The 24,041-nt window shown below is 33.0% G+C and overlaps 1 protein-coding gene across 10 annotated transcripts in view; it reads right to left on the bottom strand.

Moving 5' to 3' along the window:
- The window catches only part of MLLT10 (MLLT10 histone lysine methyltransferase DOT1L cofactor), a 221,778-nt gene that overhangs the window by 128,194 nt on the left and 69,543 nt on the right, over positions 1-24,041 (bottom strand). For 8 of the 10 annotated variants that reach the window (XM_074266892.1, XM_074266889.1, XM_074266886.1 and 5 more), the window contains 3 exons: positions 14,855-14,958; positions 10,713-10,806; positions 8,825-8,920 (listed from right to left, as the gene is read on the bottom strand). In XM_074266892.1, coding sequence (XP_074122993.1) covers positions 8,825-8,920; positions 10,713-10,806; positions 14,855-14,958 — 294 coding nt within the window. Of the gene's footprint in view, positions 1-8,824; positions 8,921-10,712; positions 10,807-11,084; positions 11,253-14,854; positions 14,959-24,041 lie in introns of those variants that run through there. The other 2 variants (XM_074266890.1, XM_074266896.1) reach the window with 2 other exon arrangements.

The raw sequence follows: 24,041 nt of genomic DNA, 5'->3' as shown, positions 1-24,041 counted from the left end.
ACAAGAAATAGGAATACATGAAAGTATTACACTGGCAAGGACAATGGAGGGATAGGCAACACTTGAACCTATTCTCATCCCAACAAGTTCAAAAAAGGAAAACTGAGTATATATAATCACCTAAGTATAGAATCTATTTTACTATCAGGGAAATAGAAGAGGATGAGAAAAAGAGAAAGGTGGGTGGTCAGTGAGTGATAAAGAGAGAAACAAGGGAGGAAGCAGTCAAAAGCAAAAGACTTCTGAGGAGTAAAAAGACAGACAGGAAGAAAACAGGATGGATGTAGTTATAATTGTGAATGTGAATGAGATGAAGAGGTGAGAGAAGCTCAAAATAAATACTTGACAATTCACAATGGCCATTCTCTTTACCTTTTACATATATTAGAAGAGGCAAAATAGGCAAAATTACAGGAATGGTAAACATAAAATGAAACAGATTTGGGACAGCAGTAGAATTACAAAAGAAAGGGATGTGGAAGAATCCATTTAAATAGAATGCCTTGAGACCTGACTATGCCATTGACTAGCAAGTTAAATATATAGAGAAATTTAATAGACTGTAACTAGAGTTGGAAAAAAAAAAACCACCATTAAAGGAAAGACACTAAGAGTGAGAAAGGCTTAGTCCTGAAAAGGACTTGGCAAAAATCTTATCAGAGGCACATCTTTTATAGGGAAAATATAAGCTGGGGGATTTTTTTCAGGGGAGGAGGGTAAATATAAGATTAAAATTTCGTTGCTTAGAGAGAGGGATCAAAGAGCAGCCAGTTGGAATGCACCTGGAAGACCAGGTCCCAGACTGGTTTAAAAATATCATCAATATGTCAAAAGATTATTTAAAGATGCCCATAGGTTGGGGGGATAGACAATGAAAGCTGAAAAAAAAGAGTTCCATACTTAAAATACAAATAGGGTACTCTGGGACTTGATTATACCCATAATAACTGGAATGGGCTTCATAAGCTCAAAGTTCACATCAGAACCAAAAAGCAGAGTGAATTAGAAGCAAAAATCCAATAATATACTATTCATAAGAAACATAATTTAAAGAGAAAACTTACCTATGGCAATATGATAAGAAAAAGAAGCTTGATAGATTAAAAATAGGCAATGAGGAAATGAAACTAATCGCTCTTTAAAGAAGTTGTGATGGTGTATCTTAAAAGATTAACTAAAATAACTACTTGAAATAATTAAGAACTGGGGCAGCTAGATGACAGTGGATAGAGCACCACTCCTGAAGTCAGAAAGACCTAAGTTTAAATCTAGCCTCAGCTATTTGATACTTAACAATTTGGGTGACCCTAAGCAAGTCACTCAACTGCAAATGATGGGGGTTGAGGTCCCTTTAAGATTCCTTTCTGATTTCCAACCCCAACATGGCTGAAGAAGCTAGGATCTTTTGATTCACAAATCCTGGCCAAAAAGCACCCTTTTTGAATATCAATGATATCTGGGTTTTCCCAGCCCCCACCGGATGTGAGCTAGCTTTGGCTTTCCCAGCCCCCCACTATCTGCTCTGGTTTCCCCAACCCCCACAAACAGCTTCTTCCTTATCTAAAAACTCATTGAATTCTATTCAATGCTAACCCTGGCCCAAACCAACCAGGAGCCTGGGACTCCACCCACTATAAAGATTATAAAAAGGGAAACCCTTTTTGAGTCCACTCTTTGCAGGAGCCCCCCAAACATGGTATCCTTCCAGTCATGTAAGGGTTCCTTGTCTGCCCAACAACCACTTCTGGCCCTGGTGTCTTTCTACCTTTACCCTTACTTCCAAACCCCAAATAAACTTTTTTTTAATCAATCTAGGTTTTCAAGGCTATAAATTCCTTTACAGGGGACTCTGCGCTGTCAATAGGCTATCCTTGCGCTGACCCAAAAGGGTTCCCCCTTTCCTAACTTTCATCACAAATGCTTAGTTAAATAAACAGACAAACTAATGAATGAATGAATGATTAGCAACTTTAGCAAAGTTGTGGGATATAAAATGAAACTAAATAATAAAATAAATTCTATGTAATACCAATAAAACCTAGCAGGAAGAGACAAGAGAAATCCCAAATAAAATAATTGTGGACAATACAAAATACTTAGGAATCTACTTGACAAGACAAATTTTAAGAACTTTATGAATACAATGACAAAACAATTCACATAAATATACACACATGTAAATGACCAAAGAAATATTCGCTGCTCACTGAGAGTCTAAGACAATATAATTAAAATGACAAGTCTGCCTAAATATATTTACTTATTCAGTGCCATGCCAATCAAAATACTATTTTACAGATCTGGAAAAGGATTAATGAAACACATATGGAAGAACAAAAGGTCAAAAATATCAAAGGAATATATATTTTTTAATAAGTGAAGGACACTCAGTACCAGATTTCAAACTAAATTACAAAGTTATTATCATCAAAGCACTCTAATCCAGGCTGAAAAAATAGTGATAGATCAATAGAATAGATTAGGTACATAATATATAGGTATTAGGTAATTAATATTAGGTACATTACCATAATAGTCTGTAATGTTCTCTCTAAAGTGTAATGTTCTCTGTTGAGGTTTTCTTGGAGTCTGGGAGGCAGCCTTTGTTTCAGTTCAGTAATCACAAGTGCAGCCAGGGATTAAAATCCAAATCCTCTATTATCTCTTTCCAAGTCTCCTTTCCTGGGGCCCAATTAGCTTTCTTAGAGGCCTATCTCTCTCCTTGGTTCCAAGAGCTTGAGCTCTTGTCTCCTTCTCTGCCCTCTGAATCTCTCCCGGATCCAAAGGTTTGTGCTTCAGCCTCCAGCCAGCAAAAAGATGGACAATAGAATGAATGTCTCAGTCTCTCAGAGCTTCTAGTGCCCTGGTCTCTTTTGTCCCTGAGAACTTCCTTTTAGCTTATATGCTCCACATTGTATACACCAATCATTATGTCACTAGGAAACCATTATTTGTTGTAGGATTAAATCAATGTTAAACTAGATTTAACCATTGTCTCCTCAATTCCACTTAGTACCTTGTTTTAAATTCTGGCCCCTAACATCTCCTTATAGGATTAAATCAATCATACTGAACCATGCTAAATGAGATAACTATTTTTTCTATCAATTCCTCTGACTTAGTACCTTGTAAGAATAGTTTGTTTCAAGTTCAGAGTACTGGCCTGTAACAATAGTCCAATGTAAAATAAATTCAAAATCTAACCTTTGGGGGCAATAAATCACTATTCAGCAAAAATTGCTTGGAAAATTGTACAGCAGAAAGCAGGTATAGATCACACCACCTACCAAGATAAGGTCAAAATGGGCACATGATTTAGGACATTATGAACAAATTTAGGGAAACATGAAATTAATAATAATAATCTGATAGAACTTTGGTTAACAAAGATTTTATGACCAAAGGAGATAGCTAGGATCACAGGAAGCAAAATGGAAATTTTTAGTTACACAAAATTAAAAATTGCCTAGGGTCACACAGCTAGGAAATGTTAAGTGTCTGAAGGCACATTTGAACTCAGGTCCTCCTGACTTCAGGACTGGTGCTCTATCCATGCACCATCTAGCTGCCCTTCAAGGAATAAGCTTAAGAAAAAAAATGAACGATTTTAGTGTTCTGATCAACAAAATGAAGTTCAGAGTACAAGACAAACATTTTATAACACAGTCCATATGTTAAAATTGTTTTGCTTGACTATACTCATCTGCTACTGAACATAATTTCTATTTGAAGCTTGAAATGGTTTGAGTTATTAAGTAATGATATTTGTGAAAAGGAATGAAGGAAAAGAGGGAAGAAAGAGAAGGAAGAAGAAAAATGGACGGGAGGGAGATAGAGGCAGGAGGGAAAGAGGAGGAGGAAAGGAAAAGAGGGAAGAAAGAGAAGGAAGAAGAAAAATGGACGGGAGGGAGATAGAGGCAGGAGGGAAAGAGGAGGAGGAAAGGAAAAGAGGGAAGAAAGAGAAGGAAGAAGAAAAATGGACGGGAGGGAGATAGAGGCAGGAGGGAAAGAGGAGGAGGAAAGGAAAGGAGGTAGAAAAAAGAGAAGGAAGGAGAGAAAAGTAATGAGGGAAGGAAGATATTTTCACAAGAGGATAATAATATCATATGCAATCCTCCTTTTTATTCTTCACATACTGAAATTCTACTATTTGATAATAATGACTATTTAATTCAAAATGATGAAGAAAATTTTAAACTTTAAAACAAGGAAGCTTTCATTAAGGAACATCATAAAAAGAAGACTATAAAGAAAATACTCAATGCAGATGAAAACAAAAAAGCAGAGAGCTCACAGAAAGGCTTTTTCTGCCAACTATCTCATAAATGTAATATTCACGAGTAAGTCAAATGTTCCCATTTTTAGATTCTATTATTTTTTCTATGTATGTTAAAATATTTGTAAAGGGGTATTAAATTCCTGATGAAAAATAAAATTGCAAACAATGCAGGGATAAGCATTACTATATAACACTGGGAAATCCCTGCTTTAAGGTTTGCAAAAGATTATGTATATTACCCTTTTAGAATTTACTTATAACAATCCTCTAAAGGAAGTGCTGATAGTCAAACAAAATTCTCAATTCCAAAAGATTTTTCCACACTTTGCAACTAACTCTACTACACCTTTGGGAGTCTTGACTATTATCAAAATAAATAATGTAATCGGAACCTAAATCAGTGGGATGTGTCTGTTCCAAGAAAAGAAACTATTTAATAATCAATTAAGGGTTTTGTACTGTTTTTAAACCCTTTCTGTCACACTGGAAGACAATCAAGTATTAATCCAAGAATGCATTCTAAACAAAAATCATAAGCATATATATCCTTTCAATGTCCAGAAACAATATACTAAGGAGCAATTTAGTTTTCTGGGGGTTGTATTGAAGGAAGCTTTATTTCATTTATGAGAAAATTTCCTTCATATATTAAGAATAGCTAAGATGCATTTGGATCTAATATTAACAACTCCCTTTTGCTGCACTGTTGTACTAGCAGTACTCAAAGCAATGCAATGACAATTACAAAGTATGAAGAGTCAAATAAGATATAGATTTCATGTAAGCTCTGAGCTAGAAGTGACCATCTATTCTAATTCCCACTATTAAAATAAGAAAGTGGAATACCATAGAAGCAAAATAACTTGTCTATGTTGTCTATGTTCATAGTCCCAGTTCCATTCAACTAAACCATTGCCCAGAATCTACCCTGGAGAATACAAAGATAGAGGAAAAAGAAATAAAAACAGGTTAAAAATCGTAGTTTCTTATAGATGGTTCAGATATGATAGTTATTGGTTAATAGGAATACAGGTTATAAAGGAATTTACTTTGGAAGTAATCTGTTCAAGACTTCTCAATTCACAGATGAAGAAATGGAGTCCTATAGAGAGTTATACATGATTTACCCAAAACTTGGACAAATCAAGGATCTGAGGCCAAGTGCTCCGACTCCAAATCAAAGAAGTGCTCTAGTTTCACTAGACACTACAATGCTGCTATGAAACGATCATAAAGACCATTCAATTGTTCGATTTCAAACTTACCATTAAGTTGATTTTGTTTATATGGTTTTCTTTAGTCTCAAGTTATTTCTTATATGATGGAGTTGTCAAATAATCCAATCATTCCTGGAAACAATTTGGAACTATGCCCAAAGGGCCATAAAATTCTTCATGCACTTTGATCCAAGAATACCACTGCTAGGTATATATATCGCACCCCCCCAAAGACACACATCACACACCACACCACACCCACGGAAAAGAACCTTTTGTATAAAAATATTTATAGCAGTTCTTTTTGTGTTGGCAAAGAATTGGAAATCTAAAGGACATCCATCAACTAGGGAATGGCTAAATAAGTTATGGTATATGAATGTAATGGAATATATTACATGATGATTTCGGAAAAATTTGGAAAGTCTTACAAAAAACGGATACAAAGAAAAGTTAGAAGAACCAGGAGAACGTTGTACACAGGAATAGCAATATTATATGACAATCAACTGAGAAAGGTTTAGCTAATCTCAGACAATTCCAAAGCGCATGATGAAAAATGCGGTCTACCCTACACAGAAGGAACTGGTGGACTCTACATGCAAATCGAATCACAGTATTTTTCACTTTCTTTTTTTGAGGGGTAGGGGATAAGGAGATGGAGGAAGACATGGGGTTTCTGTCTTTTTTCACAATATGACTAATATGGAAATGTTTTACATGACTGCACATGTATAACATAGCAAATTGCTAACTATTTCAAGGAGGAGAGAGAAGTGAAAGAAATTAAAACCTAATGTTTTAAATCAATGTTAAAAATTGTTTATACATGTATTTGGGGAGGGAAATATTATTTTAAGATGGAGAAAAATAAAGTTGGATCTTATAGATGGAGAAAGTGGGTTTACTAGAATTTGATTGTGGTATAAAAAATGACAGTTGGGAAAGGAATGATCACTATCCTGTGGGAGGAAAAAAACAAACACCTCATCCCAGGAATATGAAACTACTTATCAGGAAAAGATTGAAAGAATATACCACTAAACAGAAATGACTTTAGTGATAGGACAGTCCTTTCAGTTTGTAGATGAACTATTTGTAGCTCAAAGGCATATAGATATTAAGCAGCAGAGAAGATTTGAGCCCAAGTCTTGTAATTTTAAACCTAGCAACCTTTTTACTCTCTGACACAATGCATGGTAGGAAAGAATAGTTAATATTCCAATTTGGTTGAAACACAAAATTCAAAGAGCATAACTATAATGGAAATTCTGCTTCACTAATAAGATAAGAATTTTATTATGCCATATTGCCTAAAAGTAAAAATGACAAAATTGTTATCACCTCCCAAATAAAACTCTAGGTGAACTTTGCTAATAAAATCTTAATTTGGGGCAACTAGGTGGAGCAGTGGATAGAGCACCAGCCTTGAATTCATGAGGACAGAGTTCAAATCTGGTCTCAAGACCCTTAACACTTCCTAGCTGTGTGGCCCTGGGAAAGTCACTTAACCCCAGCCTCAAAGAAATAAAATAAAATAAATAAAAATAATAATAATAATAAAATCTTAATTTAAAAAATATGATTTTCAACAAAAATTAACTCATTTTCATGATTAAGAATGGCTCCAAAAGTTTCATAGTCCAAGAAATGTAATCAGTATTGCTTTCTATACATAAATTAATTTTGGAATTAAGGAAAACACCACCAGTAATTTAATGTATTGCTACTATGGCTATGTTTAATTTTGTTCGATTATATAAAATGAAACAAAATATTATAATGCATTTAATAAATGTGTATTAAAAAGAGCAGAAAAAGATAACTGTTATCTGATTCCAAAAGATAATTTGACAAACTTATCTCTAATTTAAACAAACTAAAACTCTGAGCTCTGAAAATACAAATTTTGCCTCTTTGCTACCAAAGATCAAAGTTCCCCGACCTAATATGTAAATAGCAGTAAGGAACAACAAAAGGAACGATTTATCTCTACACAGTAGATATTTAATAAACCTTTGCTGAATTTAAATATGAAGGGACTCTTCTATATAATCCAGAGATTTGATAAAAATCTCACAATATCAACATACTAAGTTTAAGGGACAGAATATTTTGCCTCTTTGCTACCAAAGATCAAAGTTCCCCGACCTAATATGTAAATAGCAGTAAGGAACAACAAAAGGAACGATTTATCTCTACACAGTAGATATTTAATAAACCTTTGCTGAATTTAAATATGAAGGGACTCTTCTATATAATCCAGAGATTTGATAAAAATCTCACAATATCAACATACTAAGTTTAAGGGACAGAATGGTGAAGGAGGGAAAAGAGAAAACTTAACTACTACCCAATACGAATATCTGGAGAAGCATTATTTGGATTAAAACAATTATTGTCAATAGTTTCCTCAAACGTGAGGCAAATAGATTTCACTGAAAGCAAGAAATTTCACTGAAAAATGATCCATAAGAAAAACTGTCATATTTTCTGAAAATACAAGAACAAGAATTTCTAATCAAAATTTAAAACTGCTTTCTAAGGTGAACTATGCCAACTGTTTCATGATGATTATTGAATACTACATCTCAATCAAAACTTTAATAAGATTCCATTTTACTTTTGAACACTAATTAAAAGCTTTAAGAAATATATAAATTTTATACCAAACTGCTTTCTTCAAGTTATGACAATTGTATAAAATGTCTTTAAAGAACTATAAATTCTTTGCTGATCATAAAATACATTAGCTTCTAGTTTACAATTAATCATGTAGCTTTTAAAACCTAAGCAGAAAAAGAGTTAGTTAGCAGGGAAGCAAATATTGTACTTAGGCATGTTATTTATATTTTTATTAAAAGATTAGCATTCTCATGTGACTAGCATGGCATCATGCCATTACAAAGTACTAGGCAGCTAGGGCTACCAGCATCACTGAAAATAATGCTCAACAATAATACACAGCAAACTTTAAAACTTCATTATGTAGGAAAAAAGCTGGTAAGAGATTTATTTACTTGTCAATCTATCAGTGATCATATAAACCAACTTTAGTATTTAAATCACCCAAAGATTTCATGAGGCAAATACATGCAATCCATACATCCCTCTCATGCTGTGTTTCATGCTGCTTTTCAATGCTGAATAGAAAAAGGTAGCAATATTGTTTGCATATGTAAAATGTCCTTTAAAACCTGACTTACCACCCACTAGATATCTGAGTTTTTCATTTTAAAGTCTCCAACTAACAAAAAATAAAATTTAGCTGGAAAAAGATGCTTTTAAGTAGATGTGTCATGTGATTAGCAACAACAAATCCACTTACTTTTTTCTCTTTCTCATGATGTTTATCCTGAGAGTGAGAGGAAGAATCACTTAAACTTTGATCATATGACCTATTAGATCCCCGTTTGCTCTTTTTCTAAAAGAGAAAATATATATATGTATATGTATATATACATATGTGCATATGTATATAAGAAGTAAAGGAATTATTTTTTAAAGGCATAAGCCATTTTAAATGGGAAGCTTAGAAAATATCTTAACAGGAAAAATGTCCCAATTTTTTCATTGTATGTAATTAGCTTGGACAGCAGTAAAATAATTATCCAAAGCATAGCAAAACAAAATCGCAGCCTGATCTTGAAATATTTTAAATACCATGGTTTTCATGATAAAAGAAAATGTATCTATTATTTTAAAACAAATTTACCACATTTTCAATGTCCATTTTGTAAGTCTCAAATAAAAAGAAAATGCTGTCTTTAAAAACAGCTGCTAAAACTAGCAATAGATATCTGGAAAATCACTGTATACCCCTAAACAAAGCATGAGGTCTTCCAATATGTTAATAGCAATGACAAACAAAGTTGTTTAAAATCAGCCCTTTATACATTTAATTATCAAGCTATTATTAGGAAATAAGTGAAAAAAGGAATGTCAATATCAGACCCATGCATTTACAAGACATTAATAACAGCATGACCAGTAGATAGTAAGAAAAACAGTTTATAGAACACTGAAGCCACTGCATAAAAAGGGAATAAAGTGAGTTCCTTTATGAGTGATCATAAGTAACAAGCATAAAACTAAACAACACTGCTCGCACAAGATGTTGGGAATTATCATGCAACCACACAGATTAGTTGTTTAAAAAGCCACACAATTAATAAGGTATTTAGGATAGTATCTTAAATGCCCAGAAAACAAAGAGAAAACTCCTATTGTCCTTTTAATATTGCTCTTATAACATCTCACTTTTAAATCTCTAGCTGATAAGCTCGTGTATTTCACTGGAATAATATATACAAGTATAAGTGTACAATTACAAGCATTCTTAATTATTCTAGGTTAGATTAGCTTCATTAAATGGAGATCTCTCTCTCTCTCTCTCTCTCTCTCTCTCTCTCTCTCTCTCTCTCTCTCGTGTGTGTGTGTGTGTGAGAGAGAGAGAGAGAGAGTGAGAGAGAGAGAGAGAGAGAGATGTTTCTAGCTCAATTCAAAAATACCATTATGTTAAAAACAACAAAAAAAACTAAAAACACACAAACAAAAAATGCCAAGAGGGAAAAAAAATAAGGCCCCAAACCATTAAATACACTTCAGTAAGACTGAGACACTAACAGTTAAGACATCAAATATACATATATTTGCCCCTGCAAAGAAAGTTTGAACATTATATGGTCAACTAATATTTAACACAATTATCAATTGTTATATTAAAAACCTCACATATATTTAATTAACAACAGTAATTTCCCAAAGAAATTTAGTGAACTTCTCTAACCTAAAATATTTAAATAATGAGAAATGTAAAATATACTGATTCAAGTTTCATTTCTTCTAAAAAAGCAAAATCCACAGAAGTCATGAAACTGAAAACCAGTGGCACAAATGACTCATAAAGTAGATAATCCATTCAAGTATTTCAATTGCAGATTAAGTTGAAAATACTAAAATATAACTCTTTATATAACTGTCACAATTAAAAGAACATATCCATGTTTAGTTGACTACTGGGTTTTTAAAATACCAATAAGTGGCATCGTAGAGCAAATTATCTTTCCAATAGAAACTATCAAAACAAAAACTCATTTGCAATTTTACTTACTTAAAAGGAAAAAAAGCAAAACTTTTATAAACAATACACTTACTCTCAAATCAAAACACTTTAATTTTCATATAAAATTTAAATAAATAAAATAAATTCTTACCAGCTTACTAAAATGGTATTTACAGTAGCCACAGTATTGGACATTATCTGCCCCATTACCTTCTTCTTCACAAAGGAGTCCTGCAAACTGGGCACTGAAAACAAAAGCCAAAAATATAAAAAACATTCAAACTACAATAATATTTTTATACATCAAATTCTCCTGAAGGCACAAAAGATTTTTTAAAAATATTCTCTATTCTAGAAATAAAATAATCCCTCATAGTCTACATTTGAATAGACAAAATGATTCTTCCATCAACTGCAAAGAACTGAAAAAAGCTTGTAAGAAGCAATGGAATTAAAGTTTAAATCCAGCTCTTGCAACAAAAATATTAAACGTTCACCATATTATTATCATCATATCCTTTACCTAGCTTTGCCTGTTCCATTCCTTCTCTTTCTCCCCTTCTTGCCACGCGCCCACCTCCCGAAAGTCCCAATGATCTCTCTCTCTTCAGCTCAGTCTGTTCTCATCCACAACATCCACTGGACGTTCAGGCTCTTAGGGTTTAAGTTCCTGTAGTTCGTAATTGTGCCATTTTCTAAGAATGTAACCACAGAAAATGGGATGGGATTACTCTATTCATGAATATGTTAACACTGTATCTGTTTTTGAAAATGAAAGTACCTTTCTGGGAGAACCTAATCACATCTAAATTTTACTTTTTTGATATGGTGAAGAAATTAACATGATGCTACTACAAAATCTCATCAACCAATTGGCCTGCCCAACACGAATGCACAAATTTTTAGGGCTCTGGACACTTCTTCCAGTGGTCTTTACTGAAATTAATGCAACTAATATTTACCTCATCCACTATGCCATAACATAAAGCATAGCCTAAGTAGAATCCTTAGTAAATATATTTTTCCTAGTTTAATAGCAGTGATTAGAAACCAGTCTAAATATTATCACATTTAATGCAAGGAAAGAATATTCTTCTACAGTGAGAATAAAACTACTTGGAAAGAATAAATCAATGTCAATAATTAAACAACTAAAGTAAATTTCTCCTTAGCATAATGTTGTAGAAAGACTGCTGTTTGACCAAACGTGAATAATTCAACCTCACAAAACTGGAATTTCCTTATCTGCAAAATTAGGGTCCTCAAATTAAATTAAGTGAACTCAAAAATTTGTTCTAATTCAAGTGTTATTGTTATGTGTCTGTCAAAAGCAACTATCTAGTAATTTCAAAAAGGAAAAGAACTAGTAATAAAATTCATGGCCTCAGATACATACAAATGAACAAAGTAACATTCAGATGAAATAGTTACAGTAACTTAAGAAGGTAAATTTACCTCAAGGGTAATAACAAGATCTATTAATAGATGGAATATGACTGTCTCTGATAGTAAGCTCCCTTCAAAAGAACTATTAGAGGTAAAAAATTGGTAAAATAAAACTGTATAATAAGAATATATCTTATAAGAAGAAATTTGAAAATCAGAATGGATTAGCAAGGTACTGATGACCAATAGAGGTAAAAAGTGATTTTGCCATCTTGGGCACACACATTAGAGTATAGAAAGAGGAAGCAAATGAGTTTGGGAAATCTGACACAGCAACATGATATAAGAGTGATAGGAAATATCAAATAACTAAATCGTGGCCCAAAGAGATGGGTACATCTAACAATCTCTTCAATAGTTTTATAGTAATTTAGCCCTTCAAAAGATAATAAATTTCCAAAAAGGAAACCTCTACCCTGGAAGTGATTTTCATCAAATGGAACAAATGATTGCTGGGGTAAAGATTATGTGAACCAGCAAGGAAAATGTCCATACCCCTTTCAAGCCTTCTTGAGTCTGTGATACATAAAAATATGAAAGCCAGAAATGGATGCTGTGACCCTTGGGTTTTGAGGAAAGTAGATTTCAAAAAGTTGATAAGAAAGATAAGTATTACAAGGATTTGCAAAAGTGAATGCTGAAAACTATCTTTGCATGCATTTGGAAAAATAAAAGAATATTAAAAAAAAAAAAAAAAGATTAAGAAAAGTAAGGAAAGTGTTATATCATGAAATAAAATTTCCCAGAGAAGTTAAAGGATGGGAAGTTCTGAAAACACAAAAAGAAATTTAGTTCAGTTTGAAGAAAAAGGGGGAAAGTATCTAATGAGATCAATATTAACCAACTTTAAAGAGACCATATAAAAGATAGAAAATGGCAAAGATTAAATATAAAAGCGTAGCATCATCCTGCCATGAGTGGTAAAGTTCATTATGGGGTAAATGATGTGAACATGTAATCTCTTCCCCTTTCAGGAAGAAGCCCAAATGATAATTATCTGCCTTTTTTTTTTTTATTAATTTTATAATAAAAAAAATTTTTGATAGTACATATGCATGAGTAATTTTTTTTATAACATTATCCCTTGTATTCATTTTTCCAAATTTACCCCTCCCTCCCTCTACTCCCTCCCCAGAGATGACAGGCAATCTCATACATTTTACATGTATTACAGTATAACCTAGATATAATATATGTGTGTAAATCCAATTTTCTTGTTGCACGTTAAGTATTGGATTCCAAAGGTATAAGTAACCTGGGTAGAAAGACAGTAGTGCTAACAGTTCACATTCAATTCCCAGTGTTCTTTCTCTGGGTTTAGTTGTTTCTGTCCACAAATGATAATTATCTGATATAACCAATTTCCAAGATTATCCAGGTAGTATAGTGTAAGAATGGAAATTTTTGTCTATCCCTCAAATCTCTGCACAGCTTTAAACAACCTTGGAGATATTGATTACCATATCTTTAAACAGGTCTGGAACCTGGTCTACCAGGTATAATTCCATCTTCTTCTTTTGGTCCTTCCTCTGAGCCCCACCCTTTACTTCCCTGAGAAACCCCCAAGGTTGTATTTCCCCTATAAAAGATCTTGTTATGAGGATAAGCTCTGCTAAGTTCTTTTCAGAACTAAGCCCACTATGAGTTTATTCTCTTATTTCATGTTGTCTTCCCTTTAATGGCATCTTTCTCCTCATTCTAGCTAACTCTCGTTAGTCTGTTGAACTCATCCTTGGATCTAGCCTGCCAGTCAAAGGCCTGCTCAGGTCTTAAGGCCTATTTAATGGATTCTTCGAAATTCCTTTCCGTTCTAACTATATGTTCTACCATTCTATTTCATATTTGCCATTTCTGGTATCTATTGTATTCCTTTATTTTGTCTATAACCTATCCCTCTAAATAAATCTACCTTTTGCCAAAGAGAATGGCCACTGTTTGTCACGTTTATTTCAAACTAGGAATTCCTAGCCTGACCTCATCAGTAAGGATATTGAAGAAAGCTAAAGGTCACACAGAAAAGGGCTGGAATAGTTGTAGGATTTTTAACTACACTGAGAAAAAAGATGAAAATCAAAAACATCATTGTTAGGGATAGATAAGATAAAAAGAGAAACCTGGTCAAAGCTCATTTTACTTGTTTCTTTGGATCTGAAGCAAAAGAAAATGGCTACTAATTAACTCAATAAGGAAGACTATAGTAATTTATTAAGAAAGCAATATAATAAGAAAGCATCTAAGTATCCAATAAGTTCAACTCCTCTAAGTAACATCAACATTTTCCGATTAAAAAAAAAAAAAAAAAAAAAAAAAAGCAAATAGGTAAGATTCCTTTCCTAATTACTAATTTCTAAAAGATTAAGGAGAATGAGTTATCATAAGCTTTGGGGAAAACAAGGCTGACAAAATATGTAAATAAAAAATATTTTTTTTTTAAATTAAATGAAGATAGTCTAATAACTATAGGTCAATGGACCTAGATTTTTATTCTTGGAAAAATTCTAAGTGACAATATTAAAGAAATGGCTAAGGAACATATAAGAAAGGAAGATCATAAAAAGACCACATCTTAATAACAGGTCTACAAGGAAGGGTTTTTATTGCTTTGGACGAATAGTGTTAACAGTAATACATCATAGACACTGCATATCTGAGACCCAAGCTACCTACCGGAATACTCAAAAATTCAATGAAATAATGATATTTTTACACAAGTAGTGCTAACTGTGGATATAAACCTACCCATAAGACTTAATTGTGAATAATTTTTCACTCTTAAATTCCTTTTTTCTCCAATGAATTCACTTCCCTACTTCTATACACTTCAAAATAGTAATGTAGAATACTTACCAGGTTACATGGAAAGCTTGTCGACATCCATGTTTATTACATGTCATGCAAGCACCAGTAGCAGCTTTACTCTCTCTTCCTTGTTCATCACAAATGTAGCAAGTCTTTTTAAAGAAAAAAGAAAGACAAAGTAAAATTGCAGGAAAATATTTCAACAAGAGTTTAAACCATGTTTGCAAATATTCCTCAAATAAATTCTGTTCATTTTAATCAAGTACTTCTTAAATAAAAATGAAATTAGTCAACAATAGTACTGTAAAACTATGACAATTATAAAGCAGCTGTGCTGATTTCTTGAGGTAAACAATAACTGTTTCATCTATTTCAATTTATACCACGGTTATGACACAACTCATCAGCATTCTGTTCCACAGTTCTGAAAGACTTAACTAGAAGGTAATTTTGATTATCTATCTGCATTTCAGGAAATGACACACACAAAACAAGAATCACTTTCTCTGGCCTTTGAGAAAGCACCTGAAGATAGAATATTAAGTGTTGGCATAGTACCTTCTGACTTTAAACTTCAAAGTATCAAAACAGTCTGAGAAGCTCTGCCCTCCATTCTACCTGGTAGAATTGTTATTGAAAGCACAACTCAGATATCACATTCTATTATTAAAAAAACCTTTCCTAGTCCCCCCTATCTGGAGTATTGCATTCATCCACTCATTTATCTAACAGCACAGATTTAGAGCTGGAAGGAACCTAAGTGGTCAACTATTCCAAAACTCTCACAAGGAAACTATGAACTAAGGATCTGGCCATTGAAAACATAAGCAATTAGTTTGAGGCAGAATTTGAAACAAAATCCTTTTAATTCCAAAGCTAATGTTCTTAATACTATAATACAGTGTCTCCTTGTGGTACTGTTCCTGTAAAATATAAAAATGCCTTAGAATCAGAAACTTGTTTCTGTATCACTTGGAATTGCTCTACACATTATTAGCAGTTTAAAATACATTTGCTAGGGGCAGCTAGATGGTACAGTGGATAGAGCACCAGCCCTAAAATCAGGAGAACAGGACCTCAGTTCAAATGTGACCTAAGACACTTAATACTTCCTATCAGTGTGACCTTAGGAAAATAACTTAACCCCAATTGCCTTAGCAAGAAAATAAAATAAAATAAAATACATTTGCTAAATTAATGTTACATTTACAAGTATACTTAATAATAATAATTTCTATTAAAAATTGATTAAAAGTAAATCTTTATTAATGCATCATTTTGGAAATTAAGGCATTTACGTTATTTCAAGTTTTATTATTTTCCACAGAAAAGTATCTCTTAACTTTAGAACTTGATCTATATAGAATTCTCATTATTGTACTTTAATGAGTCAAGTGATTTGAAGCCAAGCAAGAACGAAAAAATAATTTCACATAATGTACATTCTAGCAACCAAGAGCAAGCATTTTATGGAATATACAAAGTCTTGATATACAAAGAAAAAGAAAATTTACCCAAAGGACCAAATGAAGACGACAAATGTGTGATTGATCTTTTCCAGGAGATTAAGCAACAGATATTAGTTATTAATAATGTCACTTGTATCAGTATAATGTTCCTTTCATTCAGAAAACAACTCTTGTGAACAAGAGTGCAGAAAGTCTCATTTTACAGATGAGAAACATGAAATTCAGAAATGCTAGATCAATAAAGAAAAGATCACTACCTGCCCTGATTTCACTTCTAGTAAAGGGCAAAATCAAATCAGTAGCTATGACTTTTTCTTTTTACTTTAAATCTTTTTTTTTTATTATTATTATTATTAAAGATACACTCCTCAACTTTACATATGGTTGAGTTTTCTTCAAGAAAGAGAGCTATTTGGTCTAATGGAAGAAAAAGAATAGCCCTTTAGGGTAGATCCTATAGTCAAGCATAGCACTGTACCGATTAAACACATATGAACTAATACACAATTTTAAACTAGAAAAATATGAGTGGAGAAAAAAAGTAGCAGATAGAGTTTTGTAAAATGCCAAGGACACATATAAAGAAAAGAAATATTAGGAATCCTTACCTTTTCCTTCAAAAATGCAATGAACAATTGTACAAACAAAAATGTATTAAATGTATTTTTAAAAGGCATTAAATAATGTTTTCATTGAGGGGGGGAAATCCAGCAAGCATCCTTATTGAAGTGAGAAAAGAAAACTCAGAAACTTGAGAAGCTGAGGGAAAATCAGGGGGGGTAAAGGGATTTGTTAGTAAATATAATGCCAAGATTATTTCAAACAATAATGCCAACCAGCCACTCAAACTACATTATCTGGTACCAAAAACGGCCCAAGCTCACTTCTATTAACCATTATGATGAAACTGTCACTCAAATGCCTAATATTAATGACACTTCTTTCCTTTCCAAAACCATTTCCTAGTCTTTTTTCCTAAAGACATAAAACTTTCTCTTTCAAAGAATTACCTTGGACAAAAGAGAGAAATAAAGCAATTACAAAAACTTCAATATTTCTCAAGCTTTGAGTACTAAAGTATAGTACAAGCATCATCATATTAACAGCTATAATTATACAGTTCTCTAAGATTTAGATAGTCATCACAACAACTCTGAAAGATGCTATTTTTAGAACCATTTTCAGATGAGGAAAATGAGGCCAGCAGATGTTAAATAACTTAACCAGAGTCACATTCTTTTAAGTGTCTAATACTAGACTTGAATTCTAGTCCAACACTCAATTCACACAATTTTATATTTTCTTTCAAGACAATAAAATCAAAGCATAAAAATGATGTGAGAAAAAAGTGAGGGAGTAAGTCAAGCATTGTATGCAGCTACCTAAAGCCATGACAGGACCCTAATCACCTAGGTACAAACCAAGGTCTTTCTCAATGGTGGCTATCAATAGATTTATTCCTTGGAGAAAGCTGTTTAAAGGCAGTCTTCTGACTTGGAATCACTGGTCTTACAGATTTCTATACATTCAGTAGACAAATCCCATCTAAAAACTACATTTCCATAAGTGGTATCATAACAGGATTTTACAAAAGCTTTTTATTTGATACAGATATTTGATTATTTCCTGTCCTTAAAACCCATTACACAACCCCAAATGTGCTGAGGATGAATTTTTTATTCGCTCATTCGTCATCTTTTCCTGCCTCTTCTAGAATTCCATTCTTCCATCCAGTGCTCGTGGATAGGCCGAGCGATTATAATAAAGATGACAATACTCCCCAAACTAATCTATTTATTTAGTGCTATACCAATCAGACTCCCAAGAAACTATTTTAGTGACCTAGAAAAAATAACAAAAGTTCATATGGAAAAATAAAAGGTCGAGAATTTCAAGGGAATTAATGAAAAAAAAGTCAGATGAAGGTGGTCTAGGTATACCTGATCTAAAACTATATTATATAGCAGCCGTCACCAAAACCATTTGGTATTGGCTAAGAAATAGACCAGTTGATCAGTGGAACAGATTAGGTACAAAGGACAAAAAAGGGTACAATTATAGTAATCTAGTGTTTGATAAACCTAAAGATACCAATATTAGGGATAAAAATGCATTATTTGAAAAAAAAAACTGTTGGGAAAACTGGAAATTAGTATGCCAGAAATTAGATATGGATCACACTTAATACCATATACCAAGATAAAATCCATGATTTAGGCATAAAGAATGAGATCATAAATAGAATAGAGGAACAGAGGATAGTCTACCTCTCAGACCTGTGGAGGAGGAAGGAATTTATAACTAGAGAAGAACTAGAGATCATTACTGATCACAAAATAGAAGATTTTGATTACATCAAACTAAAAAGTTTCTGTACAAACAATACTAAGTCAAACAACATAAGAAGGGAAATAACAAATTGGGAAAATATTTTTACAGTTAAAGGGTGTGATAAAGGTCTCATTTCCAAAATATGTAGAGAATTGATCCTGATTTATAAGAAATCAAACCATTCTCCAATTGATAAATGGTCAAAGGATATGAACAGACAATTCTCAGATAATGAAATTGAAACTATATCCACTCATATGAGTGTTCCAAATCACTACTGATCAGAGAAATGCAAATTAAGACAACTCTGAGATATCACTACACACCTGTCAGATTGGCTAAGATGACAGGAACAAATAATGATGAATGTTGGAGGGGATGTGGGAAAACTGGACACTAAAACATTGTTGGTGGAGTTGTGAAAAAATCCAGCCATTCTGGAGAGCAATCTGGAATTATGCCCAAAAAGTTATCAAACTGTGCATACCCTTTGATCCAGCAGTGCTACTACTGGGCTTATATCCCAAAGAAATACTAAAGAGGGGAAAGAGACCTGTGTGTGCCAAAATGTTTGTGGCAGCTCTTTTCGCAGTGGCTAGAAACTGGAAGATGAATGGATGTCCATCAATTGGAGAATGGTTGGGTAAATTATGGTATATGAAGGCTATGCAATATTATTGCTCTGTAAGAAATGACCAGAAGGATGAATTCAGAAAGGTTTGGAGAAACTTGCATGAACTGATGCTGAGTGAAATGAGCAGAACCAGAAGATCACTATACACTTCAACAATACTGTATGAGGATGTATTCTGATGGAAGTGGAAATCTTCAACATAAAGAAGATCCAACTCACTTCCAGTTGATCAATGATGGACAGAGGTAGCTACACCCAGAGAAGGAACACTGGGAAGTGAATGTAAATTGTTAGCACTACTGTCTGTCTGCCCAGGTTACTTATACCTTTGGAATCCAATACTTAACGTGCAACAAGAAAATTGGATTTACACACATATATTATATCTAGGTTATACTTTTAGCACATGTAAAATGCATGAGATTGCCTGTCATATAGGGGAGGGAGTAAAGGGAGGGAGGGAAAAATTTGGAAAAATGAATACAAGGGATAATGTTATAAAAAATTACTCGTGCATAAAAAAAAAAAATAGAATTCCATTCTTCATTTTGTCTGCAGGAAATATCATTTATTCCATTTATAACAAATTTGTATAATGTATTAGAGCTAGAAAACTAAGTACCAATATTTAGTATTTCAACAACCTTATCCTCATTTACCACAGGAACAGAGGACTTAAGTACCTTGCCAAATTCAAATAGTTGTTAAATGGTAGAGCAGAGATACAAACTGACATTTTTTTAAAAATAATCACAGCAATATACACAGAAATAATTATTCTTTAAACTATTAAAGTATTAACTTTTTGATAATCTCTGAGTGAATCTAATATGAAAAAAGTTTTTCTGCCAACAGATCAGGAAGTGAACTTTTTTTTGTACCATAGATTCCCTTTGGAGTCTAGGCAGTTTAAAAAAAAAAAAAAAAAAAAAAAAAAGAAGGGGGGGGGGGGTCCCAGATCCCAGATTAAAAGCTGCTGATATGAGGATTTGTAAATTTCATCCTAGCTTTCAAATTCCAATCCTATTATTTCTTTCTTTTTTCTTTACTTGCTTATTATCATCAACCCTACATATATTCTAATCATAACGTTACTGGGGAGGAAAAAAAAAAAGCCTTTTGACAACTACCTCCTGAAACTGCAGTTTTCTGAAGTGAAGTCTGCTGTGTAACTAAGATGATCAAGAATCCTAGAAAAGTCAAAAGAAATGTCATGTGTCCAATGATAAGTAGTAAATGAACAAACAAAACAAGCTGCTATGTGAGCATATTAGAATGTTATTGTACCATAAAAATTATGAGTATGTAAAATAAAAAGGAATATGGAAAAAAACAAAATGAAAAGGTATCAGATCAATATACAAACTGATTGCAATTATTTAAAAAAAAAAAAAAAATAACAGCAACAAATTTTGCAGAAAAATACCCAGAAATAAAAGAAACTAAAGTTGAACTTGGAAATAGATTAGGCATTTGTTTTTTGTCTTTTTTACAAAAAGCTATAATGCCTTTTAAGAGATAAATTTTAAGTAATGTAAGTTTAGAATTTTAGATATAATCATCTCTTTATTTTGCTTATATAAAAATGAGTATTTGTTTTTCCTGCTGGTTACTAATTTTAGAATCATCAATAAAGCTGAGTAAAAATTTAATTATTCAGTAGGCATATTAAGAAAATCAAGATACTAATGGATCTGGGGGGGGGGCTTAGGTTATTTGAGATTGATAGAAAAACTTTTCTATCTTAATCAGAGGAAGAAAAAAATTAATACTGGATTAGGAGGCAAAAGACATGTTAAAATCCTGGCTCTTGCTATTTATTACTTCTCTGACTACAGGCAATATGTTAATTTCTCTGGGCTTCATTTTGTTTAACTATGTAAGGAAGAAAATGTAATAGATGATCTGTAAGGTCTCTTCAAGTTCTGAATCTATAAACCTAGTATGTGTAATAGTAAAAATCTGCTCTATGTTGATGATGTCCATCTTAGCTAATGCAGGATACGATGACGATCAGTACTCACATAAGCAGAAATGAAAAACAAACAAGAGAGAATAACCAATGAGAGGTGTCTTAAATTTGGAAGGCCCAACCCAATCAATCAAATTAAGAAGCATTAACTATACATCTACTCTGACTCATGCACTATACCAGTATTAGAGATTAAAAGACAAAAGAATTTTTTTTTAAATGTACATGCAAAATAAAAATAGAGAGAGTCCAAGAAATTATAGGGAGACAAGAAAAGGTCTTCTATGGGAAGATAGCCCTCAAGGAAGTAAGGATGTATATTCCAGGAATAACGAAAAGGTACAAAGACTTCATATGTGAGCAACAGACACTTCTAACAGTGTGGCTGCATTGAAAATAACGTGAGAAAGAAACTAATCTAAAGAGAGCTGTTTATTCACAGGCAGCAAAGAATCTGACGGAGTATAGAACAGAAGTATCTCTCCTGGAATGAGACCAAGGCATAAATTTATTTAGGCTTACAGGTTTGGGGATCATGCAGTTTCTAGTGCAGGTTGCTAGTATAAGGCAAGCTTATTCGTACTCAGGAGGAAAACACCAGGTATTAAAGAGTAGGTATAAGATACAAGAGCTCCAGTCTGCATTAAAATTTTATTGGAAATAATGGGCCTTGAGAGAGTTTGAAAATAAGAAATTTTATTTCCTCACTTCTTGGGAGACACAGCACAGTGAATAGAATGTTAGGTCTGGAGTGCAGAAAGCTTGAGTTTAAATCTGTTCTCAGACACTAACTGTAGGATCCTAGCAAATTACTTATCTCCTCTTCAATTTTCTCAAGTATAAAATGCAGTTGTAAGAACGAATTCTGTTTTATTTCTTTTCTTTAAGATTGGGGTGATGGGGCAGCTAGATGGCACAGTGGATAGAGCACCAGCCTTGAGTTCAGGAGGACCCGAGTTCAAATCTGGTCTCAGACACTTAACACTTCCTAGCTGTGTGACCCTGGGCAAGTCACTTAACCCTAACCTCAGGGGGAAAAAAAGATTGGGGTGAGAATGCAGAAGGAAAGAAAATAATGCTTGTTACTGAAAATTGGGGAAAAAATGTATGTTTGGATGAGATATTTTCAAAGGTTTTTTTGGTAAACTTTTATAAAACATAATGTTATTATTATTATTATGATATAGAGACAGGGGAGTTGTTTCAACCTGATCTTACATAGTTTGTCTTTTATTACTCATTTTAATTTAGCCCAAGGAAAAGTTCAGTTTCAGGGAGTAGTGGATATATCCAAATATGAATGCTATGTAAAAAGAAAAAACATTAACAAAAAAATTTTAAATAATGCAAATAATCTTACGGGTAATGTTTCTAACTTTTCTTTGCAATAAATAATGTTAGCTTTTAGTTTTAGACAAATTCCTTGATTTTATATGAAAGGAAAATTAAGTAGATGTCTTTTCAAAAATAAAAACATCAATTGCAAAAAAAAAAAAAAAAAAGATAAAAGAGCTATTTGAAGAAGGAAATGACAAAATCTGGCAAATGATTCCAATGTTGAATGAAAAAATGTAAGGAATACAGGCTAAAGTGGAGGTTAAAATTCTGGGAGAATAAAATAATTATGGTTGATGAGCACAATACTAAGAGGTAGAGGGGACTCTAAGATCTAGTGGTGTTTGTTTATGGATGTAGGAAACTGAGCAGGATTGAAGGCAACATGGATGAAACCACGAAAATACAAACAGATGGGAGATTAGAGTGAAAGATGATGGGGGGGAGTGTCATTATGTGGAGAAGAAAAAATGAGGATCAAAGAGGTTGGTTCTGGCAAAGAGGGTCAACTACAGTATTAGAAAGTAAAGGAGGAGAAAGTGAAGAATTTTGTCAAGATGCCATGAAATGCAAAGAAAAGGAGAAGAGGAAGTTAAAGAGAATGACCTCGATATTCTTAATAAGTTAAGGGATAAAATCCTCAACTGGGAATAGGGATTGGATAGTGGGAGGCCTGAAGAAAGAAGAAAAGGTTTAGAAAAACTTCCTTGGGGATTGAGATAGGCAATCAATTAGGAGCAATAACTGGCGTGATGGCCCAGTTAAAAATGTATTAACATGAATTTATATTATATCCAATCAGCACAGTTGCTTAACTTCCAACAGGTTTAAAAAAAAAAAAAGTAGATAAGTAGAAATAATCCAGAACTTAGTTTGAGGAGGACTGAGCAGTAAAAAGACTGCAGAGCCAGGGACTCAAAAGTCAAGAACGCTGTGGAGTATAGTTAAATGAATATGGAGTTAAAAGTAATTATCTTCAAGTAACACACATTTTATTGATCCACCAGAAACAGATGTTATAGGAAGTCTATAGGTATATTTTAAAACTTTAATAACTACAAATTATCAGCACCTTTGCAAAGTATTTCTAAATTTATTCTTTTGCTTATAAATGATCTATGATAAAATGAAAAATTGACTTTGTTTATCAAAATGCAAAATGAAAGACATTTTTAGACATGGACAATGAGTGAAATTATGAACATTTAGTGCAAGAATTCTGTTTTATTTCTTTTCTTTAAGATTGGGGTGATGGGGCAGCTAGATGGCACAGTGGATAGAGCACCAGCCTTGAGTTCAGGAGGACCCGAGTTCAAATCTGGTCTCAGACACTTAACACTTCCTAGCTGTGTGACCCTGGGCAAGTCACTTAACCCTAACCTCAGGGGGGGGAAAAAGATTAGGGTGAGAATGCAGAAGGAAAGAAAATAATGCTTGTTACTGAAAATTGGGGGAAAAATGTATGTTTTCAAGTGTATGTGGCAAAGAGGAAAA

The sequence above is a fragment of the Sminthopsis crassicaudata genome, chromosome 5 (assembly GCF_048593235.1).
Source record: "Sminthopsis crassicaudata isolate SCR6 chromosome 5, ASM4859323v1, whole genome shotgun sequence".
Classification (NCBI taxonomy): Eukaryota; Metazoa; Chordata; class Mammalia; order Dasyuromorphia; family Dasyuridae; genus Sminthopsis; species Sminthopsis crassicaudata.
Note: the sequence above shows the minus strand (reverse complement) of the source record. Positions and strands in the feature narration are given on the sequence as shown.